Below are 19,601 nucleotides of genomic sequence, written 5' to 3'. Positions count from 1 at the left end.
TGTGACAGAGCGAGATTACGTCTCAAAAAAAAAAAAAAAAGAAAGTTCAGAGACATGGGGCCTGGAGGTCCACAGTCCACACAGCAACCTCCAAAACCAAATTAGATGTTCCACAACTACAGATCACAGTCAGGCCTCAGAGCCACCCCTTGACCTCAGGCCCCTGCCTATGGGAAACCAACATGGTGTCCTTTGGACTAAAACTTGTGAAGGGGCCAGGTATGATGGCATGCACCTGTAGTCCCAGCTACTCATGAGGCTGAGGTGGGAGGATCACTTGAGCCCAGGAGTTGGAGGCTGCACTGAGCTATAATCCAGCCTGAGTGACATTGTGAGAGATCCTATTTCTAAATAAATAAATAAAATAAAAATCGTGAAGGGCTTGAGGGATAGGTCTAAAATGAAGGATGGGGAATCTGCATGCCTGACCAACCCCTGGATTCCAGGCCTTGTCACACACAGAACCAGGACCACCTGGTTCCCAGGACTACAGGCCATCTCCCAGTCCCCTCTCAGAAAGTAGTCCCTTTGAGGCAGGGATCACAGGTGCCTGTCATCCTATTTCACCTGTGTTGCTCGCAGGCCTTGGGCATGTAGGAGATGCTGTATGCACAAACCAAGACTCTGTTCTCCTCACCCAGGCCCATGGCAAAATGGAGGACCTGCCCCAGGGCTGTGATGGCCACTCCTGGGCTTGACCCCCATCAATCTGCTGACTCCCCAGCCTCTCTCTGCAAGCATTTCCAAGAATTTTCCCCCACACAAAGGGGTGATTTTTCAAAACAGTGAAAGGATTGCCTTGATAGGCAAGAAATGGCAAGTTATTTGGTGTCCGACATGCCCCCAGGAGGAAGAAGTTGATCTGGGAGGTCTATCTTACTGAAGTGACACACACCAGGTGAGGGAAGCCAGGAAGAAGAGAGTGAGATGAAGCAGGGAGGTGATGGCTAAGTAACTTCAAACCAGTAGAGGCAGTGAGGAAGCAGCAAGAACATGCCTTGGCACGTGCGGTTCCTTCCCTGGAGGGGTTCAGAGCGGGCTGGAAAACAACCCCAGCCTTTAGGGGCTGGAGCCCTCCAGGTCATCACACTTGTTACAGTGAGAAATGCACACAAGGGTGGGGGGCAGCAAAGTGGAGCCAGTTTTAGGAACACAGAGCGGGAGGGCTGCATGGTGGAGGCTAGGAAGCCTTAGGAGGAAGCAGGTCCATCCTGGGCCAGGCCCACACTCCTGCTGAGTCTGTTCTGGAGTTCCCGGAGCAGATGCACCTCTGGAGCATCCTCAGAAACCACCACATAGGCAAGCAGGCAACCTGCCCTGCCCAACACCTGTGTGGGAGCATTCCCTTGCAACACACACCTGCTTCCTTGAGGGCGGCTCTGGTTCAGTTCAGCTCCACGTACACTCCCAAGGGCTCAATATGAGCTGGTGCTGAGTATCTTAGGATTACCTACCCGCTACCTGGAGACAAAAATGCCTACCCTCCCACAGCACATACCTGAACCGAGGTACCCTGGGAGGGAGATCAAGGATTCCGATAAAGCCCAAGTGCTGACTGTAGATTTCTTTTATATTAAACTGCTTTGAACTAATTTTAGAATTGGAGAAAAGTTGCAAAAAATAGTACAGAGAATTTCCATATATCCTTCTGCCAGTGTTAATGTCTTACATAACCATAGGACAATGATCAGACCAGGAAACTAACACTGTGACAATACCATTAACCAAAATAGAGACCCCATTTGAACTTTACCAGTTTTTCTACTAATGTCCTTAGATCCTGATGTTCCTGAATCCTACTGATGCATTTATTATGTATTTAGCCTCCTCCCATCTGTGTCAGTTCCTTAGTCCTCCCTTGTCTTTCATGACCTTGACACTTCTGAAGAATATTGATCAGTTATTTTCTCAAATGTTCCCTGACTTGGGTTTTATCATTAGATTCAGGTTATAAATGCTGGACACCACCAGAAAAGTGATGTGCACAGTATCACAGGGTTCACGTGGAAGGGCTTATTACAGGGAATGTTGGCCTTGATCAGTGGTGACACTGACCTCTCTGCCAGGTTTTTCCAATGCAAAGTTACTATCTTTCCTGTGTAGTTAATTTTTGGGGACTGTGGATTTTTGAAAGGGAATGTGTTGCTGTCATTACAAACTCTGTGTGTCAGCTTCACTTGCAGCTGCCCCACAGATGAGGCATCTAATGAAGACGAGCGGCAGAGCCGACATCTCTGGGAGATGCCACAGCTCTCAGTGACAAAGAGGAACAGTAGCGGTTTATTTATAGATCCACTTGAAGACAGCTCATTGTAACTACTGGAGTTGAATTTTTAAAACCTCGGAACAAAGGCTGGCTATTTTAAACTCTCCTTGCACTTAGTTCAATGGAGAGTGTTAGAGCCACCGACCACACCCCAGGCATCACTCCCAAGCTCCGTAATTCATACTTTGTGCAGCATCACAGGACACGAGCAAAGCCTGCCAAGATAGATAAACAGGACTGGCTCTGCCCAAGCCGCAGAAGCAGCAGCCCTCCACCAGAGCCCTCAGAGCCACCAGAGCAGATCAGCCAGAGCCCTCCACCAGCAGCCCCACAATTCCCAGGGAGGAGTTGCAGAAGGCTGTGTCCCAGGGGGTCAAACAGCCTCTCCTTTCCTGGAAAATGAAGTCGCAGACAGCTGTTATGAACCAAGGTTACATCACCTCTTCCCTTCCCTCCCCCTGCAGGCTTCAAAGACAGCCAGTGCCCCCCAGCGGATGCCTGGCCCAAGATAGCTAGCAGTAGCTGGCCCACCTGTGCTTGACCCACCTCCAGGAAGGAGCGAGGAGCTCACAGTACCAAACTCTCCTGGAGGACATCAGGAGTGTGGTGTGAGCCCAGACGCGCCCGCTTCCCCAAGCCCAAGACAGCTCCAGGCCAAAGCCCCCTCAGCTACATCGTCTACCAGAACCATGGGTCGGGGAAGGGGGAGCAGAGAACATGGGTTTTCTCAAAGCTTCCCGCATCCTTATTTGAACAATGACACAATGTGGGAAAATGTGAATGTGGACTAGATATCTGATATGAAGGAACTATTAATTTCATCGGATGTGATAAGAGCACTGCTATTATATAACTAAGAAATGGCCTTATTTGGAGTAAAAAATGATATATCTGGGATTTTTAAAACCACTCAAACTCTTCCTTAAAATGTGGGGGAAACAGATGAAATGAGATTAGCAGAATGTTGAAGCTAGGTGAGTGGTACATGGGGTTTGTTACATTATTTTATCTTTTGTGCTAGCTTGAAATTTCCACAATACAAAGGTTTTTCTGTTGTTTTGTTTAATTAAAAAACAAACAAACAAAAAACCTTTCTGGTGACTGAAAGGAGCTGTGGAGCTGAGGCCAGGCGAGTGGGACTCCAAGAGGAAGCTCAGCCACATGATCACCTCCACTCTGGTGTCCTGGGATTTGCAAGCATAGGAGGCAGATGACTTTGTCTAAGTCCACGGAATGTTCTGACCAGCCTTTAGCACTGCCACAGAGAAAGCCCCTGATGGCAACGAGTACTCAGCGAATCCTGCAGCAATGTCCGGACCTTCAAAGAAACTAATTGTAAGATAATCTCCATGGAAACCATCTATTCTGATTTTTTTTTCCATGGCAACCAATAAGAACATAAACACAAGCACTATCCAACACCCTTACACCACATGGCAATGCTGCTGTCCAATCTGGAAAATATAAACCACAAAGGGTTTTTTTCCATTTAAAATGAAAAGAAGTTCTGAAACTTCTAATCTAGGCATGTAGACTCTGCCACCCTCTGTTGCCCCGCCACTGCCCACACCACCCCATGTCATCTGCCCCCCAAAACTGACAAATAAGGCCAGAAGGTAGCTTCCTTCTTTTAGTCTGAGACCATCAAAAATGCCAAAAGGAAAGACAGCCCGCCTCTAGCCTCACACACTCAACTTATGCTGCCCACAGACGTGAGAATGCTTTGACTTCCTGAGCATTTTTTATGTGCCAGACACATACTGAGCACCATGGCAAGAGCAAGGCCCCAGCCCTCCAGGGAGAAAAGTTAGGTCTGTAAATAACAGACAACAGGAGAGGGGGGCTGCTCCAGGTAGGAGAGTGCTCCGGGAAGGTGGAGCAGGAAGAACTCACCAGCTGCTGGCCTCCCAAGGAAGGCTGCATGGAGGAGGTGCCATCTGGAAAGAGACTATAAGGGTGAGAGCAACAACACTAGGGGCAGTGAATGGTGGCCCCAAAAATCAGTCAGACTTAAGCGACAGGTTTATTTCTACCTGTGGCTCATTTATTTCATTTTCAGGTTTCTGAGCTTAAAAAAATAGAATGAAAACAAAAGAACAAAATAAAAGGGAAGAAAGATCCTTAAATGCCAAAGCCCTCCTTCTCTGCTTTGCAGCAAACAATTGTTACAAGACGATTCTTGTGGCCTCTGTGGGCTCTCCTGTGGAGAGGTGATGATGGGGCTTTAGATTGCCTGTCATCACTATCGGCAAAAAGGCAGCGTCATAGCAGTGGCCCCAGTGTGTGAAGCAAAAGGTCCTGCAAGGCATGCAGCCTGGCTCTGCCTGGAGCCATGTGTGCCTTGTAGGAAAGCATCACAGTGTTGAGACTCCACTTTCTGTCCTGTGACTCAGGTTCATTTCCCCACACGCACATGTGGAATCTCCAATAACCTGAGCCCAAGCTTTGGCTGCCAGGGTAAAAGGAAAACCCAAAACAGTTCTGGAACTCTCGAGAGAGATAACGAAGCTCTCAAAGGAGTGTGTGTGCCTGGGTTTATATGCTAAATGTGTACTGACGCACGCAGAGCTGGACCCAAGGGCCTCCAGCCTTTGTCTGAATTCCTGAGTCAGGTTGCTCTGTCTTCCTGATACTGTGATTGTCTTAATATGCTTTTCCCTGGATGTCTGAAAACACACCTCCCATTGGTTTAAGTCATTAAATAGGCCTTCCTTCCTCAATATCATGCAACTCTCCTCTGGAGAGGAACCTACTTGCTTTTAGAATGGATGGGAATTTTTCTAGTGACAGGAAACACCATTAGCCCCTCAAGGGGCAGTTCAGAGAAGGGAGTTCTGGCTTCCACTCCAACCTTGCCACCTCTACCCTAATCGCTGTTTCAGGGCTTGTCTCTGCTCTTGCTACCTGGAGGCACCTCTTCAAGAGGCTCTGCAGGCCGGGCACGGTGGCTCATGCCTGTAATCCCAACACTTTGGGAGGCCAAGGCAGGCAGATCACCAGAGGTCAAGAGTTTGTGACAAGCCTGGCCAACATGGTGAAACCCTGTCTCTACTAAAAATACAAAAATTAGCCAGGTGTAGTGACAGGTGCCTGTAATCCCAGCTACTCAGGAGGCTGAGGCAGAAGAATCTCTTGAACCGGAAGGAATAGGTTACAGTAAGCCGAGATCGCGCTATTGCATTCCAGCCTAGGCAAGAACGGCTAGACTCCGTCTCAAAATTAAAAAAAAAAAAAAAAAAAAGAGGCTCTGCAAATAAGACCTTCATCTGGGGTTCAAATGTTAAGCCATATACACCCAAGCCATCTTCAGCTCAGACAGAGACTCTCACCCATCTGCTTCCCTAAAGCCTAGCAGGCTGTCTGGAGGATGGGAGCTGGCCTAGGCATCCACATGTGCAGGGTGAGAAGTGGGAGACAGGACATCAAGACAGCAAGGGAGACACCAAGGATAACACAGGAGACAGGTGGCCTGGAGAACACAGATTCAAGAATAGGTGACTGGACTAATGGCAGGAGTACTAAGGGGCAGGACAGAAGCCGGGACAGAACAACAGGGCTGGCAGAGGCTCACAGCAGAGCCACAGCGAGTCCCATCTTCCTTACTACTGACGTCCTCAGCTGGTAATAAAACCACATGCCTGCCTGTCTGGTTGTAAACAGAGCCTTGGTAGATGCCTTTGGGTTTAAAGGGCCCACGGGGCAGCACTGGACTTTCTTTCTTGCTTTCTTTCTTTTTGAGACAGGGTCTCACACTGTCACCCAGGCTGAAGTGCGGTGGTGCAATCATAGTTCACTGCAGCCTTGAACTCCTGGGCTCATGCAACTCTCCCGCCTCAGCCCTGAATAGCTGGGACTACAGGTGCATGCCACCAAGCCTGGCTGGGCTTTCTTTAAACGGTGCACTGAGATTAGAACCCAGGTTGGCTGGGCGTGGTGGCTCACACCTGTAATCTCAGCACTTTGGGAGGCCAAGGTGGGTGGATCACCTGAGGTCAGGAGTTCAAGACCAGCTGGCCAACATGGCGAAACCCCATCTCTACTAAAAAAATACAAAAAATTAGCCTGGTGTGGTGGTGCATGCCTGTAATCCCAGCTATTCGGGAGGCTGAGACCCGAGAATTGTTTGAACCCAGGAGGCGGAGGTTGCAGTGAGCCAAGATCGCGCCACTGCACTCCAGCCTGGGTGACAGAGCAAGACACTGTCTCAAAAAATACCAAAACCAAACAAACAAACAAACAAACACACAAAAAAGAACCAAGGTCATACCCTTTTCCTCTTCTGGAAAGCAGCAGACTACAGTGGGCTGCGAGGGACACTGATTTTCTGATTGCCTCTCCCAAGCTGTACCCACGACGAGTCATAGAAACTTCGAAGATAAAGAGACTTTCTTCTTCCCTTAATTCCCCTGCCCAGGATGCCATGGTCACAACAGGCTAGACTGTTTTCCAAAAGACCAGTGGTTCTCCAAGTGAGTCCCTGGATCAGCAGCATCAGCATCACCTAGAAATCTGTTAGAAATGTGAATTCCCTATTAAATCAGATAATCTGGGTATGGGGCCCAGCAAGCTGTGTTTTAACAAGCCCTCAGAGTGATTCTGAGGCACACTAAAGTTTGAGAACCACTGCAGGAGGCTTACTACGATAACTGTCAAATGTTAAAAGGCCTGTCTCTTCACCATCACTGCCTGGGAAGCCCAGCTAGCATCTCCTAATGGATTTCTGCAAATGCTGTCCTCATGCTTATCAAAGGCAACTCCTCCCTCATGGGAAACATAGTAATTATTTAACATGTACCTAGCAATAACGTCAGTGGTAGCCTCTGGAAGAAAAAGGAGCTGGGACCCTGCCCTGGGCCTGGGTGGCCCCACTTCCAGGAGCACTGGCATCTTTGGTGCTCCTGGATCTTGCAAACACCACATTACTCACCAGCCACTGGCCAAAGGTGCTCTGTTTCAAGCAGGAAACATTGTACAAAAACTGTAGTTTGGGGCTGGGCACGGTGGCTCACACCTGCAATCCCAGCATTTTGGGAGGCCGAGGTGGGTGGATCACCTGAGGTCAGCAGTTCAAGACCAGCCCAGCCAACATGGTGAAACACTGTCTCTACTAAAAATACAAAAGTTCGCCGGTGTGGTGGTGTGCACCTGTAATCCCAGCTACTCAGGTGGCTGAGACAGGAGAATCGCTTGAATTCGGGAGGCAGAGGTTGCAGTGAACCGAGATCGCACCACTACACTCCAGCCTGGGTGACAGAGAGAGATTCCGTCTCAAAAAACAAAAACAAACAAACAAAAAAACAAAAAAAAACAAAACCTGTAGTTTGGTAACAAATATTGAATCTTCTTTATTTTTAGTATCCACTCTCTTCCCACTGAAACTAAGAAACCCAGAGCACTTTCCACGAATTCTATTGAGATAAAGGTGGAGGAAAATGCAACCCGAGTATGAAAGGGGGCATCTTATCTGGAGGCCTCTGCCACCCAAAGCAAAAGCTGCTGTGGCCTCTCTTCTACAGGAAGGTCTTTTGCAGAGTGAGCCCATGAAATGAAAAATGCACAAAGGGCGCAATGTAGATTGCTGGGGAGAAATCGGGGTGCAGAGAATTGAGACAACCTGCGTGAGGTTACAGGAGACACGCCACCTCAGGCTGGGTCCCAGCCTCGGCTCAGACCAGCACACTGGGGCAGCACAGCTCTTACTGCCAACTAAGTTCTTGAAGTGGCTCCCAGAGCCAGAAGTTTCTAGTATCCACCTTCCACCTTCCTAGTGGGGCTGCCTGAAAATCCTTTCCAGGAAAGACATGCTTGTAAGCTGCCTGTTCTCATACCAGGAAGGTGCCTAGCCAGATCCCTGACATCCCCCATGCTGTGCCCAGCCCCAGTACATCCCATGTAATCCAGAGATGCCCCACAGAACTGGAACCACAGGGTCTGCAGGGGGATTACACGAATGAGTACAAGCGAGGTGCACTTGACAGAACATTGTGGGAATGTAGACACCAGGAGACCCTGAAGTAGCACTGACGGGTCCACACACGAGCATGCACGTGCACACACACAGGGGAAGGCACGGTTATCTGTCCCAGGGGTGAGGATGCTGGGCTCCTTTTTCCCACTGAGAAATGAGGAGACTCCCCCTTGCTCTTTTCCAGTCAGGGGTCTCTTATTAGTGTTCCTGCACTTCAATCCCAGAGACAAGGACTTGGCTGGGGCCCAGGCTATTCACCAGCAGGTCACCTCTGGGCTCAAAGTTCCTCCTCTGTGTGGCATAGGGGGCAGGAATGAATTTCCCCCAGGAGCCAGAGATGGGCCACCTGGTAAGTCCTAGGAAACATGAAAAAGAAAGTCCCCACTGTTCCCAAGTCATCCCATAAAGCCTGGCCCCGGCAAAGCCCCACAATAGCCATACGAGGTGGAATGGTGCCCCTTAGAAGAGGGTCTGCTTTGCCATTTCCACCAAGCTCTCATTCACACCGATAAAAAGGACTGTGGGCAATGCCAGCTATTCAGCCAAAGGGTGTGAGCAAAGCGAGAGCCACAACACATTAATAGGCACATCTTGACCCCCAGAGATGCCCTGAGCCCAAGGGCACGGGCAGCTTGAGGCGTTGGGGGTTTGGGCCCCATGAAGCCATGCCTTTTCCAAGTTGGGTAACTTGCCTGGGCATCTTCTGACTTGCCTGCAGCAGGCAGAAAGCCAATAGTTCCCTTTAATAGTATTTTTTTTTAAGAGATGGGGGTCTCACTACATTACCCAGGCTGGTCTTGAACTCCTGGGCTCAAGCCAGCCTCTTGCCTCAGCCTCCCAAAGTGCTGAGATTACAGGCGTGAGTCACTGCATCCTACCAACTTTAATGGTCTTGAAAAAATTAGGTGCCAGGATTGGGGTCAAGTGGAAAAGGGAGAGGCTCTTCTCTAAGACATATAAATCTGGGGTTCACTCCTGCTCCAATCACCTACAACACCGCTCTTGCTAAGAATCCCTTGAACCCACACTTCTCCCCTCTACAGAAAGCAAATGCCAAACCATAAATCTGTGTTCTCATTAAGCGACCCAAGTCCTCCCAAGTGAGAAGCAAATCTGCTGCAAGTTCTGAGGGCTAGTGTCCCCCAAAATTCCTGTGTTGAAATCCTAACCCCAAAGTAATAGTATTAGGAGGTGGGGCCTTTGGGAGGTGATTAGGTCATGTGGGTGGAGCCATCAGGTTTGGATTAGTGCCCTTATGAAAGAGACCCCAGAGATCTAGCTAGCCCCTTCCACCACGCGAGGACACAGTGAGAAGGAACCATTTATGAAGCAGAAAACAAACCCTCACCAGACGCTAAACCCATTGGTGCTTTGCTTGGACTTCCCAGCTTCCAGAACTGTGAGAAATAAAATTTCTATATTAATAATCTACCTAGTCTATGGTATTTTGTTATAGCATCCTGAGCAGACTAACACATAATCTATGAGGCAAGGGAGGAGAAAATACTTAACCAGTATAATGTACATTATTTGGGTGATGGTTACACTAAAAGCCCAGACTTCACCCCTACACAATATACCAGGTAACAAAACTGCACTTGTACTTCTGAAATGTATACAAATAATTTTTAAAAATCTATGAGGCAGATGAGGTGGAAATGGGTCTCCTCTCCCTGCTTCTCCAACCCTCTAATTCCTCAGGCAAGGCACCTGGAGTGAGAACCCAGATCTTAAAAATCCACAGGCACCCAGGACCCCCAGATCCAAAGCATAAGGGAGGATCTAGTGCCAAGAATCTCTGGGCCAGGAATCAGGGTCCCACAAACCCCTAAGTGAAGCCCACCCCTGTGGCAGTGCCCCAAAAACGGAAATGTGGGAGCTGAAGGACAGGCACAGGAGGTGGCTGGTGCTTTACTCTTAGTATCAGAGGAACTAGGTAGAAGAAATAGGCCATCCTTCAGCATAGATGAGGCTCAGTTCAGATGTTCTCAACTGACCCAGCTCCCTCTTCCAGAGGACAGTTCAAGCACTGAGGCTCTGGGGATCCTGGGCATCTTGTCCTGAGGAATCCTGTGGCAGAAGGACAAGTCTGTTTCCACCTACTCACAGATCTGCTCTCTCATCTGGGAGCACAGAGGACTTGGGTCTGCCATCAGGAAACACAATTTTGATGCCTGCAAGGGTCTAAAAACCTCACTGGCCCTCACTACGATGACCTGCAGAGAGGGGTCAACATGGAAAATTAGAAGTGCTCCCATTATTGCCCGCTGTCCCTCACCCCAGCAAGTCTTGAACACATAATCTCCTGGATTGGCTTTCAGTCAGGGAGGGGAAAAGAACCCTTTTTAAAGTAGCTAAAGCTTGGTGGGGCAGGCATGGTAGTTCACACCTATAATCCCAATGCTTTGGGAGGCAGAGGCAGGAGAACTGCTTGAGCCCAGGAATTTGAGACCAGCCTGGACAAGACAGGGAGACCCTTTCTCTACAAAAAATTTTAAAAATTAGGCCAGGTGCGGTGGCTCACACCTGTAATCCTAGCACTTTGGGAGGCCGAAGCAGGTGGATCACCTGAGCTCGCGAGTTTGAGACCAGCCTGGCCAACATGGTGAAATCCCATCTCTACTAAATATACAAAATTTAGCCAGGCGTGGAGGTGTACGCTTGTATTCCCAGCTACTCAGGAGGCTGAGGCACAAGAATCTCTCGAACCCGGGAGGCAGAGATTATAGTGAGCCAAGATCGCGCCACTGCACTCCAGCCTGGGTGATAGCACAAGACTCTGTCTCAAAAAAAAAAAAATTAGCTGGGTATGGGGGCACACGCCTATAGTCCCAGCTACTCAGGAGGCTGAGACAGGAGGATCGCTTCAGCCTGGGAGGTTGAAGCTGCAGTGAGCCACAAATGCGCCACTGTAGTTCAGCCTGGGTGACAGAGCGAGACCCTGACAAAAAAAAAATAGCTAAAGCTTGATGAGCACTTGTCATGTGCCAGGCAGATGCACCACACATGAAATCCCACGAAGGAGGGCCCAGCCTCTCCCCAAATGACGGAAGAGAAAACCGTGCCTCACAGATGTCTGGCCACTTTCCTAGGGCCGCACCCCAGGCAGGGTAGAGAAAGGATTTAATCACAGGTTGGCTGGAAGCTAGAACCCAGGCTCTTAACCACAGATGAACTTTCCTCCTTAAAATGAGATCTTGAGAGGTGAGTGGAGAAAAGCACTCAGCCCTAGAACTCAAGGTTAATGTGTGAACCGGAGAGCGGCCAACCCTTAGAACTCAGAAAGTGGGGTTTTTTTCCTCCCGTTTCACTGAATTACCTAGAACTCTGTGTTCTCCTCCCACCCCACCCAGCGCAACCTTTCTTCCCCATTGCATAATGGGCCCTCAGACATTTAGGAGGAGGGCAAAAATAAGTCAATCAAGCAAATGCATTTTTGCTATTTAAAAAGTGGTTAAAAAATGCTTCTGTGGTTGAGCAGAAGTCCGTCCTATAGTGGCAGGGGTTTGGGAGGTGTTAAATTCAAGGTCAGCCAAGATATAGGGGTCTTTATGCCTCAGGGACAGGCCCCAAAGAACAGACAGCAAGAGGGTGGACAAGAGTAGAGGGGGCCAGGGCTGTGGCAGGAACAGAGCTAAGCACTAGACCCTTGAAAACACGAGCACGGGCACCCAATGCAGACAACTCCCAGGGGCTCCCATCCCTTGCCCACCCTCAAGCCCCTCTGGGAGGTGCTGATTTGCCTGCAAGTGGCTCTTCCAACCTTCCCCCAGCCTTGTAGCATGTCACAAGGCTAAACATGGAGCTTCTGTCCACCCTCAGCCCAGAGCATGGCCTGGAATCCTTCATCTGCAAGCTTCTAAGCAGAGAAGGTTCCCCAGCCACAAGCCCTGAAATCCCTCCTCATGCACAACTCAGCCAAGAATAGAGGGAAAATGGAACCCATTATTCTCATTCTGAATGGATGAGAAATGGCTTTTGCTTTTCAACATGAAATGTGCCTAAAAATAAGCTGTGAATTTCAACCAGAGGTTGAAAATAGCTCTGCAGTGAACAGAGCTCTATTCAGAGTGGGCTCAAGGACAACCTTCATTCCAAGATCTGAGAGCTGAAGTACTGCAGTTAGAGAAAGGGTCATGGGCAGGGGGTTTTCCTGGGCAGAAGGACCATCATAGGCTCACAGGGCTGCCCTTGCCGTGGTCTGCTAGTGGGTAAGTAAAGTAGGGGGTCCATGCAGGGTCTGCCCCTCTGGCTTTCGACTGCTACACTGGAATGGGGGCGTGGTGAGGAATTCAACACCTACACCTGCCCGATGGGCTTCCTAGAATCCCCAAATGCCCAGGAGTATTTCACAAGGCTTCAGGGCCTGAGGCCCAGGGTGCAGACAGAGCTGATGTAGGCAGAAGATCATTAGATTCATGAGTTCTTGGGGCATGGCTATGGTGCCCATGAGCTCTTTGAGAAGTCGAGCCACACTGGTCAGCCACCAAACCACTGACCAGATATTCTCCCAGAGCCAAGGAAGCCTTTAGTCAGGAAAGGCAAAAACACTCCCCAATTTTTAAGTGAAGAAAACCAGACCGGGCGCGGTGGCTCACGCCTGTAATCCCAGCACTTTGGGAGGCCGAGAAGGGTGGATCACAAGGTCAGGAGATCGAGACCATCCCGGCTAACACGGTGAAACCCCATCTCTACTAAAAATACAAAAAGTTAGCCGGGCGTGGTGGCAGGCGCCTGTAGTCTCAGCTACTCGGGAGGCTGAGGCAGGAGAATGGCGTGAACCCGGGAGGCGGAGCTTGCAGTGAGCCAAGATCGCGCCACTGCACTCCAGCCTGAGCGTGAGAGCGAGACTCCGTCTCAAAAAAGAAAACCAAGTAGTTGCTAAAGGCAAAAGGTTTTTTTTTTTGGTTGTTTACCATCACCTCCAGAAGACTGAGACCAAACACGATTCCTACAAAATGACTTCTGTTAGAAACCCAGGCTGAGACACCTGGGCCACTATTGCTGCTGCTGGTGGGAGCTCAAATCTGGCCCAAATGAACAGAGTCCTCACACTCAAGGCTGCTGGAGTAGCAGTCCTCATCCGCATGCCCAGGGCCTCTCCCACCTCATCCCCGTGCTCCTCCCACTGCTAAGACAGCCCCATCTCCAGACACATTCCCACACTCCTCCCACTGCTAGGTCAGCTTCTTTTCTGGGCTCCCCGCTGAGGCAAGACTTATTGCAGTGATTCTAAGCTGGGGACAATTCTGCCCACCAGAGGGATATTTGGCAGCATCAGAAGACTTTTTTTTTTTTCTCAGAGACAGAGTCTCACTCTGTCATCCAAGCTGGAGTGCAGTGGTATGATCATAGTTCATGATAGCCTCCAACTCTTGGGCTCAAGTGATCTTTCCGCCTCAGCCTCCCAAGTGACTAGGACTACAGGGGAGTGCCACCATGCTCAGCTAATTTTTAAATTTTTTTGTAGAGACAGGATCTTGCTGTGTTGACCAGGCTGGTCTTGAACTCCTAGGCACAAGCAATCCTCTAGTCTCAGCCTCTCAAAGTGCTGAGATTACAGGTGTGGGCCATCATGCCTGGCCTAGAAGATATTTTTGGTTGTCACAACTTGGGTTGGTGGGAGGGTGAAGATGCTACTGGCATCTAGTGAGTAAAGGCCAAGGATGCTACTAAATATCCCACAATGCACAAAACAGCCCCCCACAGCAAAGAATGATCTGGCCCAAAATATCAATAGTGCTGAGGGTAAGAAACCCTAGGTTACTGGAAGGCCAGTACATGGACAGTGCTGGAGGGACAGAGGCTCATCGGACTCACAAGCTCCTGAGACATGGCTGCAGCGCTCCTGGGCTCCCTATGGGGCTGAGTCACTCTGGCCAGCCATGGAACCAGTCCCCAGATACGGTCTCAGTGCCAGGGAAGCCCTTGGGCAAGAAGGGCGAGAGCACACTCATCAGCTTCCATTCCTATCTCAGAAGAAAACTGAACCACTGAACAGTGTTATAAAAAGTAGCTCTCCTCAGTTTGGAAAGATGAAGATCTTCTGGAAATAGACGGTGATGGTTGCACAACACTGTGAATATATTTAATGCCACCAAATTGTACACTTAAAAATGGTTAAAATGGTAAACTTTGTGTTATATATATATGTATCTCAATAAAACAAGGCAAAACAAACTAAAAACCTAGCTCTCCTCTTGGCCTGGGAGTCCTCAGATTAGAGAAGTCCTGAAGGTTGACACCATATGGCATGTGTGTGTCAGTGAAAGTGTGTCTGGAAGAGGACTTACATCCACTCAGGGTCTCAGAGGGGCTTATGACAAATAAGGAAAGAGGTCTGATCTGAACCAAGAATGATTTTAGGATTAACAAGTCACTTGGTGGGGGTCTCAAAGCTCTCGTCAGAGCCTGCCTATGGGGGTATTCAGGTACCATGTGGAAATGTTGGTTTGGGAAGACCAGGTGTTTTGCCTGGGGCCACACATCCAGGGTTCAGAACCAGTTATCTGACCCCAGGACCCACACCCTTTCCCCTATGTGAGGCCCACGCAGTGAGGGCCAGTGGACAGAGCTGTGACTACAACTCCAACGTGAGTCTGTAGATAGCATGGGAACAAGTGGCTGCTCTAAGCACTGCCGAGCTGTTCACCCACTCATGCCCCATCCTGCCATGCTGGGATCCCCCACCCACAGCTCTGGGAAGCAAAGGTGCTCCATACTCCATTGCTGAGCCAGGACTAAAGGAACAAGAAGCAATTCATCCAAGTTATTTTCCTAATAGCTATAAGAACATGGGATTCTCCCCAAGCTGGTAGATATTAACCATTCCCAAGCGGCAGATGTCAGTGCCCTCCCTTGAAATGGGGAAAAGCAGCCAGCAGTCCTCTGCCACCTGCAGTTTCTAGCTTTGCTCAGAGGCGTCAGCCTGGTGGGCCCCCAGGTCCAGCATCTGGGGAAGGTGACTAAGCCCCAGGTGTCTCATCTGTGAATTGAGCAGTATATTTACCCACTCATTCTGATGAGATAAGGAATAAGCAGAGTAGCGAGCATAAAAGGCCTTGGCTGCGGCTCACCAGAAGTGCCTAATAGAGAGGGATTCACAGGAAAGAGGGCAGGGACCTAGAGGTCTGCTGGGTCCCAGGGGGCCTCAACCCTGCAGTGTGAAATGCCTTTCTGGGTGGAAGATGAACTGGCAGCAAACAGTGCATCATGCGGCCCAGTCATCCCCCAACAAACCCAAAAGCTGAAAACTGGCCATGGATTAGCAAGTACAGAGGACAGCCAAGAGACCAGCCAGGACGGCAACACTTGTAAGAAAAACCATAAATCCCAACTGGGCCAATGCCTAGAGGCAGCCCAGGACACAAAACAGGGGGCATGTGTGTGTGTTGGGGTGGGGAGATGGAGGGTCTATCTGTTGCAGCCACAGAAGCCCCAGGATAGACTCAGGAGGCTTCCTAGTTCTATTTTGGGCCCCAGCCTTGACTCGCTGGAGGCCTTGGGCGAGCCGCTTCCTGTTGTTTGGGCCGGTATCCATGTGGGGGAGGCCGCACTCTCTCTATGGTCCAACGGAGAGTCATCTAAAGAGCCTGTGGCCATAGGAGCTTAAAACCCTCAAGGTTCCACAACCTTGGCTTTAATATTTATTTCAGCCCAAGCTGAATATGACCTTAATGAGACTGTATCAGTTATCACTTTTTTCCCCAAATATTTATCAAAAATATTAACTATTTAAATTCAGGAACACTGAATATTCTTTTACGAACAGAGGTCCTAAAAATGGTTTGTGGCTGAGGAACTTCCTCTCCACGGTTAGAAAAAAAAAGGGAGGGAAGTGAAAGCAACAGGGCTGGGCCTTTCCCATTTGTCCCAGGTGTGGCTTCAGGCCCTGATCCCTCTAGGAGCCCCACATTTGGGTCCTGTGACCCAGGGTTCAGTATGGGACAGGTCCCTTGCCTCCTAAGGCCTCAATCAAACAGCAGCATATGCCATGGAAACACGCTCCCACAAAATGGCACAGGCCTGGGGCACCCGGCAGCTTGCTGTAACACCCTCTTTGTGTCTTATTTGTTCACTCTAGATGGAAAACAAAGCACCACAACTTCCAAAGTATTTGGTAAATGAGAAGATCTTACTAGGGTCCCTTTCCCGAGACAGGCCTAAACCTCCTCGCTCACCGTCTCCAAGCCCAGAGCTGTTCACCATGACCTAGCCCACCAGAGTCACAGAGCTCAGGACATGCCTGCCAAGCCACTTACCAGATTCCCCATGGAGCTGGCCAGTGTGGCTGGGGGCCTCGGCACTTTCATGACTTCTCCATGATCAACAATATCAAAGTTACTCTTCCAAACCATCACCTGTCAAAACCAACAGGCACACCAAGTCAGGAGGAGAAAATCCCCTTGCCAGTCCTTCACTGAGGAAATGGGCTCAGAGGCCATGCCCAAAGTTCTGAGCCATGGTGGGATAGTGGTCCCCACCTGACACCCCAACTCAATTCTGGGACCTACCCCACCTCCCTGGGGAGCAGGCTTTGTGGACAGGCCTCAAGAGGACCTGGATGTGACCAGGATGGACTACCACAGCATGACACCGCCAGGCCTTCACACTTGCTGGTTCATCTCCCTAGGGTGTCACAGGCCCGAGCTTCATGGGGTTGGCTGCTTCACAGGCTGAAGTGTCTGCTTCAACAGCACCACCTTCTCAGAGAGGCTTTCTGTGAATGTTTATCATAGCCCTCTATTTATTTCCTTCATAGCATCAGAGTAGGGAGTTATTTAATCCCCTTTTCATTGTTTATCATCTGCCTCTGAACTAAAATAGAAGTTCCTGCGGGCGGTGGCCTGGCCTGTTACACTGTGAGAAGTGGTTAACACATGGACTCCAGGCCAGAACACTCCTTACTGAATGGCCCAAGGCAAGGGACTCAACCTCGTGCCTCAGTTCCCGCATCTGCGAGACGGGGATGAGCCTAGTTCCCATCTCATGGGGCTGCTGTGAGGCTCACAGGAGACAGCCTGGTGGACATGGGCACACAGGAAGTACTCAGCAACACACTCATCATCCCAAGGCTAACTCAGCCATGAAAAACACGTCCTATTCCGGGTGTCCTCCTATCAGCAGGACCATGTCCCTCAGCTCCTTGAACACAGCTGAGGGAGGCACCTGGCTGGGGAGCAAGAGCGCTCCCTGCTGGAGGCTGCTGGCCATGCATGACGGTGTGCTTCCAGGGCCACTTTCAGGATGGCTGGCTTGGGTGTCACAAGAGAACTGGGGAGTGTGTGGCCAGTGGTCACCTGAGGCCACAGAAAAACCACCGTATCCACACACGATGAACACTCCATATGCCCTGGACACCATCTCTGTCTGTCAGGACGCAGCTGTGAGCCTCGTTCTTCAGGAGGCTCCTCACCACTGTCTGAGCAGCTCCACTGTTTCGTCTCCCAGATGGATGGCGTCTAGGGTCGTGCACATATCACCTTACAAACAGAACGTTAGCACACACACACCCTTGTTTACAGGGTCTTCATGTCACTGCAAATCTAACTGCTGAATAAATTCCTAACAGTAGAGTGGCTATCATGAATGCAAATAGACAATGCCAATGTCACTCTGAAAAAGCTCAGAGTAGATATTAAACAGGCAGCCTGGGAGCTGATGGCAGCGCTGCTGGACCTACTTTCCACCAGGCTGCCTCTCCTACTACGTCAGTTGATTCTACCATGACTCTATTTACTGTGTGAAGTTACCAGTTTCCCTGTCTTCTAAGCAATAAGCCAGGCTTCACGCTCAGGGAAGGCTCAGGAGTCACTTTTGCCTTCCTCCTCCCTCGTCTGCTACAGCAGGACTGGTGCTGGTGTGGGAAGATGCCTGCTGTCTCTAATCCAGGCTGTGGTCAAAGAGCCTCCAACTACCCTCTGCCTTACTGGAAGAGACTCAACCAAAATTGGTAGATTTGGCTGAGACCAGGACTCATATAGGCCAATAGGACTTTTCTAGGCTGAGCAGCCACAGCTAAGAGACTGGGCAGCGGTGGAATAAACATTCTCGGCCATCCATCAGGTCAACAGTGGCACAGAACAGCCACCCTTTCCTCCTTGCCTCATCAGGGGCTGTGGTTCTCTGGACAAGAGGACCATGCGGACACTGGAGAAAGACTGCTGACGGGTAGACTCTTCAGTGCTCCTGGCCTCCCCAGTGCCAGGGTCTGGACTAGACCCCAGAAGTAAGGTGCCTGCCAGGAGACAGGTCATTGGTGGTTAGCAGTCAGGGCACAAGGCACCAGGGCTGACAGGCTGAAGCCTCAGAACAGAGGGTGATAAGGTGGGATAGGACCTCTTCACAATGTCCTCTCTCTGCAGCCAAAAATACTGAAAATGCTGACCCCTCAAACAGTATCCAAGGGGGCTGAGAGCAAAGGGCAGCAGATGACAGAGCAGAGACTCCCAGGGCAGGAGAATGAGTCTGAAGTGAGACAGGCTCCAGTACTTGCCCCAGCTCTAGCATCTGCTGGGACTCAGTTTCCTCATCTACAGCATGGGGAGATGAGAGGGCCTCATCTCCCACATGGAGATGTCACGAGAATTAAATGAGGTATGAAGCTCTTGTCACATTGGCCATATTCCCAGGCCTAAAGTAAGATCATATTAATAATAATCATTATCTATTTATTTGGAATCAGGAAAATAACTAAAAAACCAACTTTTCACAACAACCATAGCCCAGCCTCCTTCCACTAAGCGCTAGCCTGAGCAGTGAGGATTCTGAGATGCGGCCATGAGGTCGGCACCTGCAGGAGGCCCATCCTGGGGTGGCAAGGGCCCCGGATCTGGGCACCCCCACCCCAAGCTCCATCAGGGCCTTTTTAGTCACTGAAAGCCACCAAGGAAGCCGGCAAAACCCAGCCCATCCCTCAAACACCCTGTTTGGTTCTGAGCAGAAATCAGCTCAGATTCCCTTCTTCACCATTCCATTCGACTACTCTTTACTTACTTGTTCATCAGAGCCTCCAGAAGCAAAATACTCCCCCGTTCTTGAAAAGGCAACAGTGGTGGCTGGTCCCTGGCAGAACAAACAAAAAATAACACACATCAAAGGTCATTCTCCATTCTAAATGCACAGGAAGAAAACAAGACATTCCTGAATGAAAGCAGCAGCAGGATAAAGGACCGAGAGCCCACTCAGCCCACAGTCCTCCGTAACCTGTAGCCCAGGAGCCTGCCTGCAGCCAGGTGCAAGCGCCACCGCTCAGGCTTCTGTTCCTGAGCACTACAACAGGGACAAGGCCAGACTATGAGAATGTGGGTGACAGAGATGAGTGAATGGGACAGTCTGCGCTGGCAGCCCTCCAGGGCTGGCCTCATT

The 19,601-nt window shown here is 50.0% G+C and overlaps 1 protein-coding gene across 6 annotated transcripts in view; it reads right to left on the bottom strand.

The window, feature by feature from the left end:
- The window catches only part of POC1A (POC1 centriolar protein A), an 81,817-nt gene that overhangs the window by 30,892 nt on the left and 31,324 nt on the right, over positions 1-19,601 (bottom strand). For 3 of the 6 annotated variants that reach the window (XM_002813664.6, XM_002813665.6, XM_024245199.3), the window contains exons 8-9: positions 19,230-19,298; positions 16,496-16,594 (exon numbers count right to left, since the gene is read on the bottom strand). In XM_002813664.6, coding sequence (XP_002813710.1) covers positions 16,496-16,594; positions 19,230-19,298 — 168 coding nt within the window. Of the gene's footprint in view, positions 1-6,533; positions 6,776-16,495; positions 16,595-19,229; positions 19,299-19,601 lie in introns of all 6 variants that reach the window. The other 3 variants (XM_054552153.2, XM_054552154.2, XR_008523755.2) reach the window with 2 other exon arrangements.

This window comes from Pongo abelii, chromosome 2 (genome assembly GCF_028885655.2).
Source record: "Pongo abelii isolate AG06213 chromosome 2, NHGRI_mPonAbe1-v2.0_pri, whole genome shotgun sequence".
NCBI lineage: Eukaryota > Metazoa > Chordata > Mammalia > Primates > Hominidae > Pongo > Pongo abelii.
The sequence above is the reverse complement of the archived record's forward strand: the minus strand, read 5'-3'. Positions and strand labels throughout refer to the sequence as shown.